Source organism: Plodia interpunctella, chromosome 4 (assembly GCF_027563975.2).
Source record: "Plodia interpunctella isolate USDA-ARS_2022_Savannah chromosome 4, ilPloInte3.2, whole genome shotgun sequence".
Classification (NCBI taxonomy): domain Eukaryota; kingdom Metazoa; phylum Arthropoda; class Insecta; order Lepidoptera; family Pyralidae; genus Plodia; species Plodia interpunctella.
The window spans coordinates 8,798,847-8,815,038 of record NC_071297.1 but is presented as its reverse complement, the minus strand read 5'-3'; the positions used below and the strand labels follow the sequence as shown (position 1 = coordinate 8,815,038).

The following is a 16,192-nucleotide window of genomic DNA, read 5'->3' as shown; positions in this document are numbered from 1 at the left end:
TTCTATATTAATGTTATAATTTACAATTAGAATAAAAAGGGAATACTTGTATGTTTGAAATGTAATCAAAAACTATTTGTGGTCATTAATGTAATCAAAAACAAACATTAATTTTACATTTATTTAATAAATTAAAAAAATCAGATTTGACATTGTTACCGTACGAAGCAAACGATTGATCACGAAGCTAAACAGTCAGTATATTTTACGTTTCGAAGTCCACATCTGTTCCTCATGGTCACTCTATTTTAACAAACAATCCACACGCCAATATTAATGCTATTAACTGTAAAAAAGAAAATAAAATTATTAGAAACAACTTTCCCCTTGAAAAGAAAGATGTTAGATGTCAGAAATAAAGTAACATTTTTTTAAATGTCAATCCTGTTATACCTTTCTTACATTTTAGACTATCCAAAGGTATATAAATACAATAATAATACCATCCCTTTCATCTGTGGCCCGGTTTCTTTCATTGCGAGTTAGCATTTATTTCAAATAGATATAGGAATATTTATTTTGCCAGGTATATACATAGGTTTAATTTTGACCATTCAAGGAGAGTGATAGCAACATATGTCCATCGTCCATGTCAAAAATCTATAGCTTCATTGATCACCATATGTCACATGCAGTTCTATATACTTAAATCCTTACTGACCATGATAAGTGCGACGATGATGGCGGCCACGCCGACGTAGACCGCGTTCTGTCGCAAGAAGTCCACGACCTTGTCCAAGCAGCCGTCCACGTACATCGTCGTAGGGTTCGGAGATGCCCTGCAGTCTCGCCGCTGTAATTCACATCATACGAGTTGACGCGAGGTTTGCATTATTTATTTTACATTTTCTTTAGTTGTAACATTTTTTTATGGGAAGTACGTGAACCCTAAATGGGTGTTGCAAGGCATAAAAGGCAGGCTTTTTATATTTCCCTATTATGCGAATAAAGGGCCTAAAGACATCTCACGTGACTATCTAGTGGCAAGTAGTAGCATATAGACTAGTGAACTAAACTGTCAACCAGTGTGCAATTTTTCCACACGATATATTTCTTCGCCGTAAGCAAGTGGTTGTCTATGAAAATTTTAAACTCGTGTGGCACAAGTAGTATTGAACTTGATACTTGAACATGAACACTGAAAACATAACACTCCTTTTTTAGGTATTCGTGTAATAAAATAATGGATTATTTGTCCTATGATGTAAAGAAATAACTGACCTTCCCAGGATAGACCTCCTGGCAGCAGCTCTCCGGTATATTTCCATTCCAGTCCTTAGATCCTCTGACTCCACAGCACTGCAAATACGTCTGCGTATCATCCCAGGCCTTAGTGTATTCGTGCTTCGCTCCGTAATACGGGATGGCCGCGTAAAGCTCCCGGTCTAGGGTGGAGAGCGCTTTTTCTCTGAAGACGAACTGAAGTATCCCCCCGACTAGCATCACCACAAATATGATGAAGACTATGATGTAATACTGGAAATGTTGAGGAAAAGGGCTGTTAAAAACAGATACCTATATTGCAAAATAATTAAATTTAAAAGCTAGTCTCTTGTCGGTTCGAGTTATTGTACTAATATCTTCTCCTATATTTAAGCAAAATTCAAGAATATTGGTTGAGTAGATAAGGCACGATGAGGTAACAAACTCACTTTCTCTCATATAGTTTTAAGACCTTGGTGCGCGGCGGCAACACAAGACCCCCACAATATATTCACGGTCATAACACCGGTATATAGTTAAAGGTATCCTACTACACAATGTAAAAAGCAATAAATGAATCGGTACATACGGTCAGCAGCATACACTTGACTTCCTTAGCAGCGCCGCAGCACCCCAGTAGCGACAGCAACATGATAGCCGCTCCCATAACGATGACCACGCCCAGCGAGGCCACGAACATGTTGCTGCTGAGCAGCGTGGTGGAGAAAGACCGCTGTGACCACACCCATATGCCCAGGGAGAAGGCGATGATGCCAGCTATCTGTCGAATGATGAAAAAATTCATGCAAATCATTTGGTATCGTCGCTGGAAATACACAGGGACATATAACTGTATCAACTTATAGGTAGACTGGTGTACTGACTGACTGGTATCTGGTGGCCTCAGTTCCGCCCGCGATAACCAATGTTTGACCTCAGGTCATTAACAATGTCTTGTACCAAATTTCATCAAAGTCGTCCCAGCAGATGGCAATGACAGACATAATTTGCAGTTTTATAATATTAGGTATGGATTGCAAAAAATGTATCTGTAACCTACCAACGTTGGTCTAAACTACAAATCTCCAGGCCAAGTACCTGTCGAAATTTTTAATCAATTCGTTTAATAATTAACTTTGAAAAAAAAACATAATAATAAAGTGTTTTAATTCATATATGAAAACGTCGCATCGGCAGCTTAAACTTTCATTTCAAATTAAGTATGTTTAGGAAGACCCTTCAACAAAAAAGCTACCCACCGTTGACATAATTAAAGAAAAGTATCGATCGTTCAGGGGACACGAACAAAAACCCTTAAGTTAGAAATTACGTGACCACGAAGGACGGCGTGGCATGGTCCGATATGATCTAAGAAATCATCGACCCTACCGTAGTGGCCGCAATACATGTCATTTAAATAAATAAGTGGAGCGAACTAAGCTTAATAAATTAAAAAATACAAATCGACAATTTATTTTCTAAAATATTATTTCTATATTTATATGTACTAGGCTGAATTTATGGAATTGCTTAAACATTTATAAACAATTTTTACCCATTTAACGCATATACCTAATACTTTCTATTCGTTTCGTTACAATAACAGGTTGTCACATGTGACACGAGTAGGAGTCAAACCTGGGACCAACCTGAACCTGGGTTCTACTACTTACTGTACTAGTATTTCAATAAAAGTCAGAGTTCCATCTACTGTCATCTAGAATTCTAGAATAACTATTAAGTATTATATCAAAAATATATTCAAATAAAAAGTACAACATACGAGAGTGACTACATTGATACATATCAATGAGTACTTCAGACACCGGCCGCAGCTGTCCATGGCGCCGCCCATGCCCATGGCTATCCTGCAAACACCATGACAAATCATGAGAAATTATTGTGAGTATTTTTGTAAATAACATTTTTAATTTTAATTCATTTATTAAAGTCCCAACAGTTTTCCCACCCACCTTTTCATCAACAGAGTGGCAAGACTTACTTTTCTAGAATTGACAACCCGATTAGCCCAATGTTATTAAATAATTATTATCTTCTATTTTACATCATACCAAGTCATCTGATCTACAATAGATATATGCACGTGCCATTCACTTTCAATAGAATTATCTTGATTTAATAGTCACTAGTGAAATTAAACAAAAGTTTGTGCAAGGACAAACACTTGTATTAATTTTCATTATTCTTCACCTACTTACCCATAGAAAACTTACTTTTCCTCATTAAATAACAATATACACATTATTTTAATAAAATAACACACATTTTGTTGACATTCATCAAATCTCATAAGCCACGTCTCTTACCTCCAGTGGTTCCAATTCTTTTCGTAATTTTCTTTGGTTAATTCAACCTTACTTTTATTAATTTTACTCGTATTGAGTACTCCAGTCTTGGACCCAAGCTTTGGTATCATATGATTCATTTTAGTTTAATATTGACAAAATACTTTAATTCAATGGTAACGTGCAATAATTACAAGGAGGTCCAGCACAGGGACATAATTAGCTAGGTAAAAAATATTAAGTGCGTTAATATGACACATGTCACAAACAGTCACTCAGCATCTATCTACCCTCATTTATTTGTTGATTTTAGATTGACAAAATTCTGAAATCACTACTTCTTTTTACTGTGTAAGTAAAATAACCTTTATCTTTAAAATAGTAATTTGTATATTGAATATATTTTTATAAGTTGATATACGTATGACTTACACTTAATTGAATAAGTATTTTTATTATAAACAGCCCCACAAATTACGGCTGGACAATTAATTTAACATGTTAACGCGGATAAACGTTGCCTGTTTCCATCGATATAAAACATACTAACGTAAGTATCTAATTGTTGCGATATTTTTTTTTACTTTTGGACATCCAAGTAAATTAAGGGTCAAAAGATCACATGGATCCACCCACGCGAAAATTAGCGTCATTATGTGGCACAAACATAACCACATCTTTTAAAGCTGGTCACGAATAGGTAACATAAAAAGGTACATATATATGTGTTAGTTCATGCATGTTTGTATGACAGTGACGACATACCGCGAAGTGTGGTCATTACATTATTGTACACACTCTGCACGAGAAATGCGCGGACGCAACTCCTCAAGGCGACTGGATACTGGCAAGGTCCGACTAATCCCTTCTCTTATTGATCTAATAGTGAGTGAAAGTTGTATCAATTGCTAAATTTAGTTGTATTAGTTACTAAGTTTAACAATGAACTTGCCACAAAAACATACATTTAGCATTAAGTTCGATTGTTTACGCGTTTATTTTTAAATTAGCAAGAAACCTGTCATCGCCACGGCAACGAGTTAAAAAATTCAATAAAATCGTAACTTACTAGTGTTATCGGTTAGTGTGGCGCGAAATCCGACACTTCTTTGTAACCAATACAAAACGGTTTCACTTTACCATACTCTTACTTTCGCGTCACAATTCTGTTTACTACGAGTTCATTCACTATTTTACTAGTGCGCGTAAACAATAGACGACAGGTGGCGTCCGAGATGGCGGCGCAACTGGTTCGTCTTGTGTTAGGCCCGAGACCCCTCCCCCTCTACCGATGGGACATGCCTCCGAAGGTTCTCTCTTGGCATATTATTGTCCAAGTGGGTCAAGCTTTATGTGTAATTTTAATATTTTATTGCTTCTAGGCTGTCGTATCCTGTTACATTATGAATCAGGCTACTTTATCAACGCCATTCCATCCAATCCTACAAAACTTCATGTAATTACATTTTTACAATGGACTTTTATTCTTCGTTACTACACATTTTCTTTTGTTTTAAAATTGATGTGTTGATGTTATCCCACTTCCCACTATTATAAATAGGTAGGTGTTTGAGGTTATTTGTTGTTGCTAACTAAATCTACTGAAAGGATTTCGATAAAATTTGGCTCACGGGTAGAATGTGACTTGGAATAGATCTTATGTTATATTCCAAGTACTTTTTATCTCAAAAGTTCCATGGGAGCGAAGCCCCAGGACGCAGCTAATTGTTTTTATATTAATTAATTCCAAGTGGTAAACGTGCTGATATAACGTTTGAAGACTTATTGTATGGTTGAATGATTTTCATTACGTTTATTATGAGTACCAAAAGTCTACTGCCAAGAGATCGTATATTGTGCTATCGTAGATATGGATATTGGGACTCCATTAGTCCTCGTTAATAATAAAATTAAACTAATTCAACAAATACTACTTCATTACATTTACATTGGAAAAATTAACACTGAAGCATTTCCTACTGCCATGCCCAAAGGAATTTGCTGTCAGAAAGATTTACCGTGAAAAAATAGGGCAGATGCCCAGATAGGTATACTTAATTAATGGGCGTTAATCTGATAAGAAATGGAATGCACAAAAATACGAGGTGTGCTCCGTCGACCCCTAGAAAAACTACCGACGCGCTATAAATTTTACAGGCGTAATTGCACCCATCACGCACCACCCTATTTTTAACGGTTACCAACCCTCGTGACTATCATTGCCGTTACTATCAAAGACCAAGAAAACTATAATACGGATGAGTGCAACCAAATGAAATATAACGTTTCCATACAACTAACCGGCATAATCCTACTAATCTCATACAGCGGCAAATTGATGGGAGACAAAATATATTCACACTCTTGTCTTGCTTTTTCTCGTGTACTTCTATCTAATACGCATTTATCTTTCATGTATGAGCGAAATGAAATTCAAAGTTTTTTCTGTCTACGCTCGTAACGTAACACTGTTACTACTTTTGTTTTTTTATGATATTTTTGTAGTGTACTAATGAGGTGGTCTTACGTCAAGCCTTAACTGCAAGTCTCGTAAATAGGGATGTAAAGATTATAGGTAGTCACTAATACACTAATGGCTCTGAGTCAAAGTCAAGCAGGCGTGTTGCTTCGTATCGTAGATGCCCTAGATTCTATTGTGTTCGTAGCTTTCCATAACATTACACAAACTAAGTGTAAACCTAATTTCTTTTGCAACACTTTTGTTAAACAACGCCCAGTTTTCCAATAGCTGACTGTTTTCTCCAAAATTATTTTATATTAAAAAAAAATAATTTTAAAAAAGAATCTAATTTTATTAATTTACCTCACGCATGATATTTATGTATCTTCACGACTTAACTGGGATCGGTTACTGTAAGTAAATCAATAATTTTCGTAATTAGTGGTCGAGTCTACTCCTTAATTCAAAATTTCTAAGTAATGTTAGTAAAACTCATATAACACGTTACTTTTTGGACTGTCAATGAAAATACATGAATAATACAGTTTTTTTTTATTAGCATTTTGTTAATAAACGGTTACTTCAACTCAACAGAAATGGTAAAAATGCCAATTATCGAGCACTTTTTAATGTTACGGAAATTGAGCTTTGGTTTACAGTAAGTCTGCGAGTGTTGCTAACATTAAAATTACACAGCTTATTACAATTCGAGGGTGTCTCAATGGGTCTGTGACAGATGTGCTCAGGAACTGTTGGTTTTAAAAGGAGTCTAGTGTTCCTAATATTGATCGCAACTGCCAAACTTCATATATTCACACAGATCAATTTCACAATTTTCCTAATACAGAACAGATATAGCTTGTGTAAGCAATTTGTTCATCGTAGGAACTCTAGAACTCACTCTATAGCACCCACTGAGATTCGTGGCTCTAAAGCAGACCTGAATTCATAAAAAAATCTAATTATTATGTTTAAATCGCTTAAAATCCTCAAGAGATAGAAAGGCTACGCAACGGCTACTCGTAGAGCGCTCACAACAATTCCATAAACTTACTTCAACACGCTTACACTCTATACACAAAAGCAGATGAGTAACCATTGCGAGCAAAGTATATAAAAATCTATGTTACAAATAAATATACCCAGATTTCATTTAGCATAAAACATCTTGATAAACATAAAAGCTAACACATCCTGATATTTTGCGCTATATATCTCAATATTTAAACACTGGTAAAGTAAAACATACTTTTCAAATAATATCCCGTTATCAAACTGAAAAATAATAATATATTACATATTTTTGCGCTACAATACAACAAAATACACTTATTACAAGCTACAATCTACTATGGTTATATACCGACAATAAATTAACGTCAATGCATGAGTTACATTCTTATGAAGTTAGATTTCCTAATTTAAACATTAAGAACGCATTAACTAGTGTATGGAGTCCCCCGCGCATGCGTAGCTTCCTAATTATTTATTAAGGGGTCATTATTTCCCATATTATACATAATTATATGACTATATTTTTTAAAATTAACTATTTACTGCAGAAGTAACAAGTGTAGCTAAACAACAAAGACGCTATATAACAAGAACCTGCTTGCTAAAATTAATAAACACAAAACATGATACTTTACTTTACTATGCAACTGTCCCCAGCCTGGCCCGCTGTATCGAGCCCGGGTTCGATTCTCTCAATTTGAAACTATGAAATTATACCATGGTACAATTTGCACATAATAACATTGCCAGTGGTCCAAAGTCCAAACTGGGTCGTACATAATTTGGTCAAATACAAAAATATAATTATAATAAATATATATAAATATATAATAAATAGCGAAAATCACACCGATACTAATGATAAACAAAAAAGCTATCGTTCCGAACAATTATACAAAAATAAAAATATTGGAATGAAATAGAAACAAAGAGCGAACACTTACGTAGTAGGACGCTACACAGTGGAAGCTACGCTATAACGCGTGGATAACTGATCCCAAGCAAACAGAATTGAATTATTTTTAAAGGTCTACCCAATCAGAAAGTGGGTGAAGAAAGAAAGACAGAAGAAGAATATATTTTTTTAGTATTTAGATATATGTTTACTTGCGGAAAGTTGTTATTACACACAATATTGCGACTTCGCGTTAAAATAATATAAGTAAATACCTCCGAGGAAACTTGATGAGCAAATAGAAAGCAAAACTAGGTAAGTTCAAAATTTCCAAAAAAAACAGCCAATTATTTATTCTGTAGAAAAAGAAATCTGAAGAATGTGCCTTAAATCAATTTGTTCAACTCGTAATAACTACACCCTGACATATATCTAGATTTTAATTAAAAAATAATTCAACTCTCCTTACTCCTGCGTTGGCTTTTGACTTGCCCTTTGAATTTAATACAGACATTATTATTTTGATATCCCGATCTACACATTTACATTTCACAATTATTGTTTTTGCTGTTACATCTGACTTGAGACGCACACTCCACCACTCCCGCTCGGCAAGATGACGTTCATTTAAAAATGAGCCTTAAAGCGTACCCTGTAGATATACTTTACAATGACAACAAACTTAAGGCCTGCTCGTTGTTAGCTCTCATCTTGTCAGTGTAAAGTATGTCTACCGAAGACGCCTTAAAGTTCACTTTTCAATGAACATCATCTTGCCGAGAGGTAACGGAACGGTACAAGTATGCCATGACTTTACATCATGTGATGCGTGGCCGGTGTTTTTAGCTACAATATGATCTTGAAATACAGATGTTGAATGGGAAAACTAAATACGTTTTTAATAGAATACTCTGAATATTAAACAAAGTATAAAGGGAAAGCCTTTTGAATCTTAAAAAAATAGACGAGACTTATTCAAACTCCAACGGGGATCGGTGAACGAGTGAACTCATGAAAAATAGGCCTAACGTTAGACGCATGGTCGATAGACTCGATTCTCATTTGCGAACACTTTACTCCGAAGTGAACATGGAACCTTTATATTATAGTTTCGTCATGTCTGTCCATCTGTCTGTCGTCCGCTTATTTGCCAAATTTTATAAAAAAAGTGAGTACCAAATTACTTATTTGTCAACAATAGGAGCGCGGCTTCACCACTCCGTCGCGCCGTACACTCAGTATTGAATGCCAAACGTGCAGTGTGTTGACGAATTCAATCTCAATCTCAACGTAAAACTACAAAGCGGCGACGCAGAGTTACGGAGCATTGAGGCAGCTCTCTAAATCAGATTCATTGTCAATTAAAAATGATTTTAACGCATCATACATATTGGCAATTTGCGAGACATTTTGCTAAGCAGCTGCAGTACAGTAACACGCATTTAAAAACTCGCAAATACCATCACTACAACTTTAGGTTTCCTGTGACACTTCAGAATCTTTTTGCGCATCCATATTGCAGGAAAGATGTTACACATCAATGTCGCTGTTCAAAATTTTATGGTATTTGTGAAGAGAAGTGCAGACTTGACACTGCATTTTAACTCGTATATTATATATTGTAAACGTAACGTATATTGAAATGATCCAAATACCTTTTTACACTATAATTGAAAATAAAAAAATCTGAAAAAAAAAAGTGTGCCATCCAGACAAATGAGAACCGAGTAATCACAATAATCATAATAATAATAATAATCGCTTTCATAGGGCGCACTCGTTGCTAGTGTCATCTCGGTGCGGCGCGCGCAGTGTGTGTGTGCACGTGTGTGCGTGTGTGTGAGAGTGTGAGAGTGAGAGGGGCGCGCGCCGCGCATGCGTCCTACGGCCGGCGCGCCGCGAATACGCCGCGAGACATGTAGCTGTTGGGGCCCGACGCTGCAACAAATTCACAAAATAACCCACTTATTCATAAATAACAAATTTAAAAAAAGTTAAAGCATACTTTAACCCGAAACAACCCATCAATGTCAAATATTGTAAAGTGCAATAGTGCCAAAACATACTTGAGCTTGCTTTTATGAATATTCATTTTCAATTCTCATCGATAAGTTTGATGGGCCAAGACAAACAGGCGCTTACATCTAAGGACATCAAAATTCTAATTAACCACATTTTTCTGTGTCGCACTAGCCGAGACACAGTTAAGACATTCAGCCCTACCATTAAGTACCTATGATTTTGTATCAGAACAGGCTAAAGAGAAGAACGAACGAATTCTTAACTAAATATATTTTTTTGCTATATAAAATGGTCAAAATTGGTTGATTGAAAGCACACAGTGCTGTTAGACAAGTGGAAGCAACGCAACGCATTCATTACTAAATCTATTTTGTGTGGACTATTTCTTTTTCCATTTTTGCTATACAATTATATTTCATATAATACAATACTCACGTTGCGTAGGGAAGGGCAAGCAGTTAGACTTGAGAATCTCTTCATGGTTGCCATATGCACAGAATTTCACTACAACTGTATTCGCGGAAATTCCGGTGATCTCCGCTTCGTAAAACTGCAACAAAAATACATAGTCACAATAAAATATTATGTTTATTAATTATATGTTAGTTTATATATTATGACCCTTTTCATCACTTTCTGATAAAATAACATAATGTAATGTGACAAATTAACTAACTCCTACATAAATCTGCCTGAAGTTATTTGCCAGTGCCCCCCACGATCGCCCTGCGTATAAGACTTTACTCACATTGTTGTCCTCCCAGTAGAGCGCGAGGCAGCGGTCGCCAACCTTCCAGTTGATGTCGGCGACGCCGAGCATGGCGCGCGCCTGCTCGTTGACGGCCGCGTTCTGGAAGCCCAGCAGGGAGCCCTGCAGGAACGGCGTGCCGGTCCGCAGCGCGTTCTGCACACAGTAAAATACTGACGTTCAGCCTCTTTGTTGTGTTCACTTATGGACCGTGACGTACTCTATGACTTTTTATGACGTACGAGGCCTGTCCCGGCATTTTACATCTAAACCTGCCACAGGAATTACACTATATTGGTGAACACCGTACAAAAATCCGTCTGGGAGTTTGTGAATTTATCTTATTCATACAGATAGGCGCGACAGGGGACTTCCTTTTATAATATGTAAGGATAATACTAATAGTGACTATACTTGACAAAATAAGATGATCTATTTTGAGACTAGATTACGCGAAGATAACGCCTCTTCCCTTCCTACAATAATCCCACTAATAAATACGAAAGTTTGCATATGAGTGAGTAACGATTTACTCTAACACGTAAAGTCTACTGGGCAGATTGCGAAATTTGTATTATTGTATTAGTAAATTTGTATTAGTATTATTACACGAGTAGAATTATATCCTCGAATAATAGGTAGGGTAGCCCATTTTATTCTGAATTTCCCACGGGAGCGAAGAACCAGAGCGCAACTAGTTTTATCATAAATGGAAGAAATATAAATAACATACGAACGAAAACCATATAAAAATATATAAAAAGCCAAAAAATATTACTTATTGTACTAAATAAGATTGTGAAAGAATAATACAACCAAACAAAAAAGTAATAAGTAAACCAACAAATTTTACCTGCATTTCCTGAGGTCGAGCGCCATAACCGTATTGTCGGGCGCCGTAACCGGGCGCGCCAGTAGCCATGTAGTTGACATTGGGATACATAGCGTTCGGCTGCTCCATGTAACCGTTCGGTTGCTGCTGCTGTCGCCGCTGCTGTTGGTAACCCTGCTCCTGGTACTTCCCCATCTCATTGTTCCTTCTGAACGGCGTAATCTCCTGGAGGTTCTGATTATACCCCTGTTTCTGATGATACTGCTCGGGATGATACCGCGGCTGCTCCTCCGGCAGCGGATGACCCAACATATTCAAATTCGCCGTCGCCTCCACTAAACTATCCATATTCGTGTTCCCGCGATAATTTTGATGCATTTTATTGTCACCCATATGCCTATCGTTCCTCATATTTCTATCGTAAGGAGGTGGCGGATTCTGATATGAATTCCCATATGGTAGATTCATGTTAACACTACTGCTAGAGGTGCTCTGTGGCGGCTGGTGTTGTTGATGATGCTGTTTGTTCTTCTCCTCCAATTTCTTCTGAAACCGTGGAGGCTTCTCAGTGATGGACTGGTATTTACGATCCTCCCTGTGATGATTGTCGTTTGAGTAGTGGCCCCTGTTTTCAGATCTCTGTCGATTACCATTGTCGTATCTGGATGTCTGTGCACGGGAATTGTTTTTGGCACTGTTCTTATCCCTCTGTCCATTTCTATCATTCCTGTCTTCAGCATTTGAATTATTTTGCCGATTATTCCTATCCTTATCTGGTACATTTGGTAGCTTGTCTTCTAGAAAATCAAATAGACTAATTTTCCCTGATGGTTTCACAGGAATGCCATCTTCATCATTTGGTTCTTTATTTCGCCCTTTCCGTTTGGGTTGGTCTGGTTCCTTTTGTGATTTATCTTTCCTATTTTCCGAATTATCTCTTTTCTGCAATATTTTCAAAGCCCTATCAACATTATTCTTAGTATACTTGAGAGCATTTTCAGCTTGTTCTTCTGAGAAGCCAGCATCTACAATCTTCTGAACATTGGCATCCAACAGAGGCTTAGTGCCACCACCAAATACCTAAAAATTTAATTAAGACACATTACATATTGTGATAAGTGTACAATCAATATTTTCCCAAAAATAATAGTCAAATAATCCCTAATATTTATGTAAAGAGATACAGACATTCATATACATAGAACAGATAATTATCAATTTAAGTTCATTTGAAAATCAGATTAAATTAACAATTGGAATGTATCATTTCAATAGTTAATTTAATATATGTAATAATATATAATAACTAGCTTTTGCCTGTGGCTTCGCCCGCGTAAATTTCCCACGGGAACAGTTATTTTACCGGGATAAAAGATATGTCCTTCTCTATAATTACATGTATGAAAAATTTCAAGAACACTGGTTGAGTAAATAGAGTGTGAAGAGATAACAAACTTTTTTTACTTCCGCATTTATAAAACAGGATAAACATTGACTAAAGGTATAATATCTGATCTTATCGTCTTAGTTACCTAAATGTCAAGCAGGTCTTACCTTCTTCACGCCAGAAAGTCTCTGGGCCTCAGCAATGGCGCCTTTTCTCTGAGCTTCAAACTCTGCATTGTCTTGCTTCGAAGCTTCCTGAAGACTCTTGAACTGTTTGTCAACAGTCTGTGCTTCCAGACGCTGTCCAAATGCTATCCATGGAGGAGGCCCACCATCAACACCTATGCCACCTGAAAAAAATAAATGAGTTACTAAGATAATTCTGATCTTTTTAGAAACTATTATTTGTGAATAATGGGAACAAGGTGAGCACATGAACAGTCATCATTTTAGTTCTATTAAGTTTACCAACATTAAAAATAATGTAACAAATTATTTAAAATACTATATAAATTATTCTTCTTATGCTATAAATTATTCTTCATAGAGTCCCCGATGTAGAAATCTATCATTTTCAGTTTGATCTAAGCACTTATAAACATGAGGAGCTTAAAACATGCTCAGTTTAATAATAATAAATGGACAACACTCTCTCCCTGCATTAAGCACTAAGCTTGTATTGTGGGTCCATGGACACAAACACAATGTATGCCGCTGACAGACTTCAAGGTGTTGCGGTGTTGCCTATTAATGCGTTTATTTCAGAGTTAAGGTAAGATTCTAAATTTTAATACTAATACTACTAATAGGTATATTGAATACCCTTGGGAATTTTGAGATAAAATATAGCCTATAGCAATCTTGGACATTGTACCTTTTTAATGATGAAAGGATTTTTGAAATCGGTTCAGTAGTTTCGGAGATTACCCGCCTCGAACATACAAACTTACAAAGTCACAAACTCACAATGCTTACCTCTTTATAATAATAGTATAGATTAGTAAATGTACTCATAAATTATGTGGTTTATTATTTTATAGAATCTCATCTCACACTTATTTTTTATCTTTTTATTCTATATATAGTACAACTATTAATCCTATTAAAATAATAAAACGTTATAAAACGTTTTACCTCTTGTGTGCTTGGCTAAACTCCGGTTCAATTCCCATTTTTCTATCATATGAGACACCCTTCCACCCAATATTGTTACAACACTTGGTGAGAGCCAAATAACACCATGACACACTTCCAAACCCTCATTTTTTAACAAAAGTTTAGTTCCTGGTGGTGTGTTAATACTAAGGCTTGGTATAGGGCTTGTCTCTAAACCAGTGCATAATGATTTCCCATCATGTAAAGTCAGTTTCAACATCCGTGGTGCATATGAGGATTCCTCATTAGCTTTAGGTGCAGACACATTTCTTATTTTCTGAATTTGAACTACTATAGGCCTTTCTAGCTTAGATGGATCCTTGGTGAAGTCTTCAGGAAAAGCAGAGTCCCCGATGTCACGTAAATCATACTGTAACAACAGAAGCACCTTGTAACATTCTTATCCAAACTGATAGCAGTTTCGATTACCTCCAGAGCCATGAATCATACTTACATCTAAAGCTTTTTTGCTAAGTATATTTACATCTTGTATTTGTCCGTTTTCACTAATATTATCGATACCTTCTTGACTCAGATGCCTAGAAAACCAAAAAATATTTAGATGGTAAGAAACAAATTTACAAGTTCCAAATACATGATTTCAGTGAATAGTTACCAGCCTAACTCCTTGAGACTGTCTGCGAGTGACATATTTTCAATAGAGTCCTAATTACACCATTTCTTTATAAGAAATTACCGATAAAAATAGTGTAAAACCGTAAGCCCAAAGACATACGGTTTTCAATGACATGAATGAATTAAATGACATGACAAAGTGACATGTATAGTGGGCAGTGTTGACTGTTGAGTTGACTGAAAGGAAAGAACAGATAAAAACATTTTTTCTTCATGGCAACACGAATGCAGCTCGCATTGTTTGCGGTTGCGGGTGGGTTGGATTGCGGCGTCAGTAGTATGTACAAGCGCGCGAGTTGCAAAGTTCATAAAAATCACTATAGATTTAGAAGAGCCCCACGTAATTTATTTTTTTCAACATACCTACATTAATCATCTATATGCATAAACAAAAAACACGATACCTATTACCTACCTACTATAAGTTTACAAAACACAGTAGACCTCTCTAAATAATTACATTTTCCGAACGGACTATAGAAAAGTCAAAAGTTTATTGCCCCTTGCCCCCCTGTTTCATTGTTGTCATGTCAATGTCAATTTGCTTGCTTACCATATTCCGAACTGATGATGTCTTGATAAAGGAACTTGATTTAGATAAGATTAAATTACAGATTTTCTCCATTACCAGACAGCGGTTTTGCTATAATTTTAACTGGACATTTATATAAAACAATCTTATAATCATGTCGGTAAGTAAGCACTTGACTTGTTTTACAATACGTACTATAATATAAATATAATACGTATATATATAATCATCGCGATATTTCATCCCTAGTAACTACGTGGCTTAGAATCTATTAGTATATGACATAGGTAATAGACTCTCGGGAAAATATGGAGAGGTCCTACTTTATGGCGAAAACCACACGCCAAATAATAAAACCTAGGCCAACTTACAATAATGAAGTTGAATCAACATGATAATACTCCAGCAATAAGCAACAATTAAAATTTTGTGAATATTTTTTTCGTTCCAGACACATGTTTTCAATGTAGAAATGACTTGTGAGGGTTGCAGTGGAGCAGTAGAAAGAGTTCTAAATAGACTGAAAGGCCAGGGAGTGGAAAATGTTTCAATTAGTTTACCTGAACAAAAGGTTGTAGTCACATCATCTCTCAGCAGTGACCAGCTGTTAGAAGTCATCAAGAAAACAGGGAAGAAAACAACCTATGTGGGCACACAGTAATTAAGGAGACTTATACACAAATGTGACAATAGAATATACAAGTAACATAATGTTCACAAAGTATATTTTGTACATTCAGAATGTGCATTTTCTGTACAAGATTTTTATATTATATTTGTTTTGTGATTTTACATACATTTTAGATGTATATTTTTTTTAAGTAGTTCATGTTTGCCTATTGTCACAATTTGTACTTGCTCTCAGTAATATGTTTTATGAAGAGATATTGATATTATATAAAGTGGTTTCATAGGTTTATACAATATTTTTAATAAATAATCATACATTACATAGCATTTTAAACACAATCCTTCATTATACAACATATAAACACCTGTAAA

General features: G+C 35.9%; 3 protein-coding genes across 7 annotated transcripts; 1 reads left to right on the top strand and 2 right to left on the bottom strand.

Annotated features, from left to right (window-relative positions):
- Nucleotides 1-107: 107 nt before the first annotated feature.
- Nucleotides 108-4,767, bottom strand: LOC128669259 (leukocyte surface antigen CD53-like). 5 transcript variants are annotated; one of them, XM_053743962.2, is made up of 7 exons: nt 3,423-3,498; nt 3,177-3,288; nt 2,987-3,071; nt 1,793-1,984; nt 1,222-1,476; nt 662-793; nt 108-286 (listed from the first exon to the last, which is right to left on the bottom strand). In XM_053743962.2, the coding sequence occupies exons 2-7, from the start codon at nt 3,182-3,184 to the stop codon at nt 239-241; spliced, it is 720 nt and encodes a 239-aa protein (XP_053599937.1). In that variant the 5' UTR covers nt 3,185-3,288; nt 3,423-3,498; the 3' UTR covers nt 108-238. The 5 variants fall into 5 exon arrangements, with proteins under 5 accessions (XP_053599937.1, XP_053599938.1, XP_053599935.1 ...); XM_053743963.2 differs by lacking the exons at nt 3,177-3,288; nt 3,423-3,498 and adding an exon at nt 4,579-4,767; XM_053743960.1 differs by lacking the exons at nt 3,177-3,288; nt 3,423-3,498 and adding an exon at nt 3,531-3,744.
- A 3,296-nt stretch (nt 4,768-8,063) lies between these two features.
- Tdrd3 (Tudor domain containing 3) lies at nt 8,064-14,805 on the bottom strand. The gene is made up of 8 exons (XM_053743953.2): nt 14,639-14,805; nt 14,477-14,561; nt 14,002-14,392; nt 13,036-13,217; nt 11,503-12,561; nt 10,650-10,805; nt 10,337-10,451; nt 8,064-9,817 (listed from the first exon to the last, which is right to left on the bottom strand). The coding sequence occupies exons 1-8, from the start codon at nt 14,671-14,673 to the stop codon at nt 9,762-9,764; spliced, it is 2,079 nt and encodes a 692-aa protein (XP_053599928.1). The 5' UTR covers nt 14,674-14,805; the 3' UTR covers nt 8,064-9,761.
- Nucleotides 14,806-15,186: 381 nt separating this feature from the next.
- Atox1 (Antioxidant 1 copper chaperone) lies at nt 15,187-16,140 on the top strand. Its single transcript, XM_053743966.2, has 2 exons — nt 15,187-15,350; nt 15,642-16,140. The coding sequence occupies exons 1-2, from the start codon at nt 15,345-15,347 to the stop codon at nt 15,849-15,851; spliced, it is 216 nt and encodes a 71-aa protein (XP_053599941.1). The 5' UTR covers nt 15,187-15,344; the 3' UTR covers nt 15,852-16,140.
- The last annotated feature ends 52 nt before the right edge of the window (nt 16,141-16,192 follow it).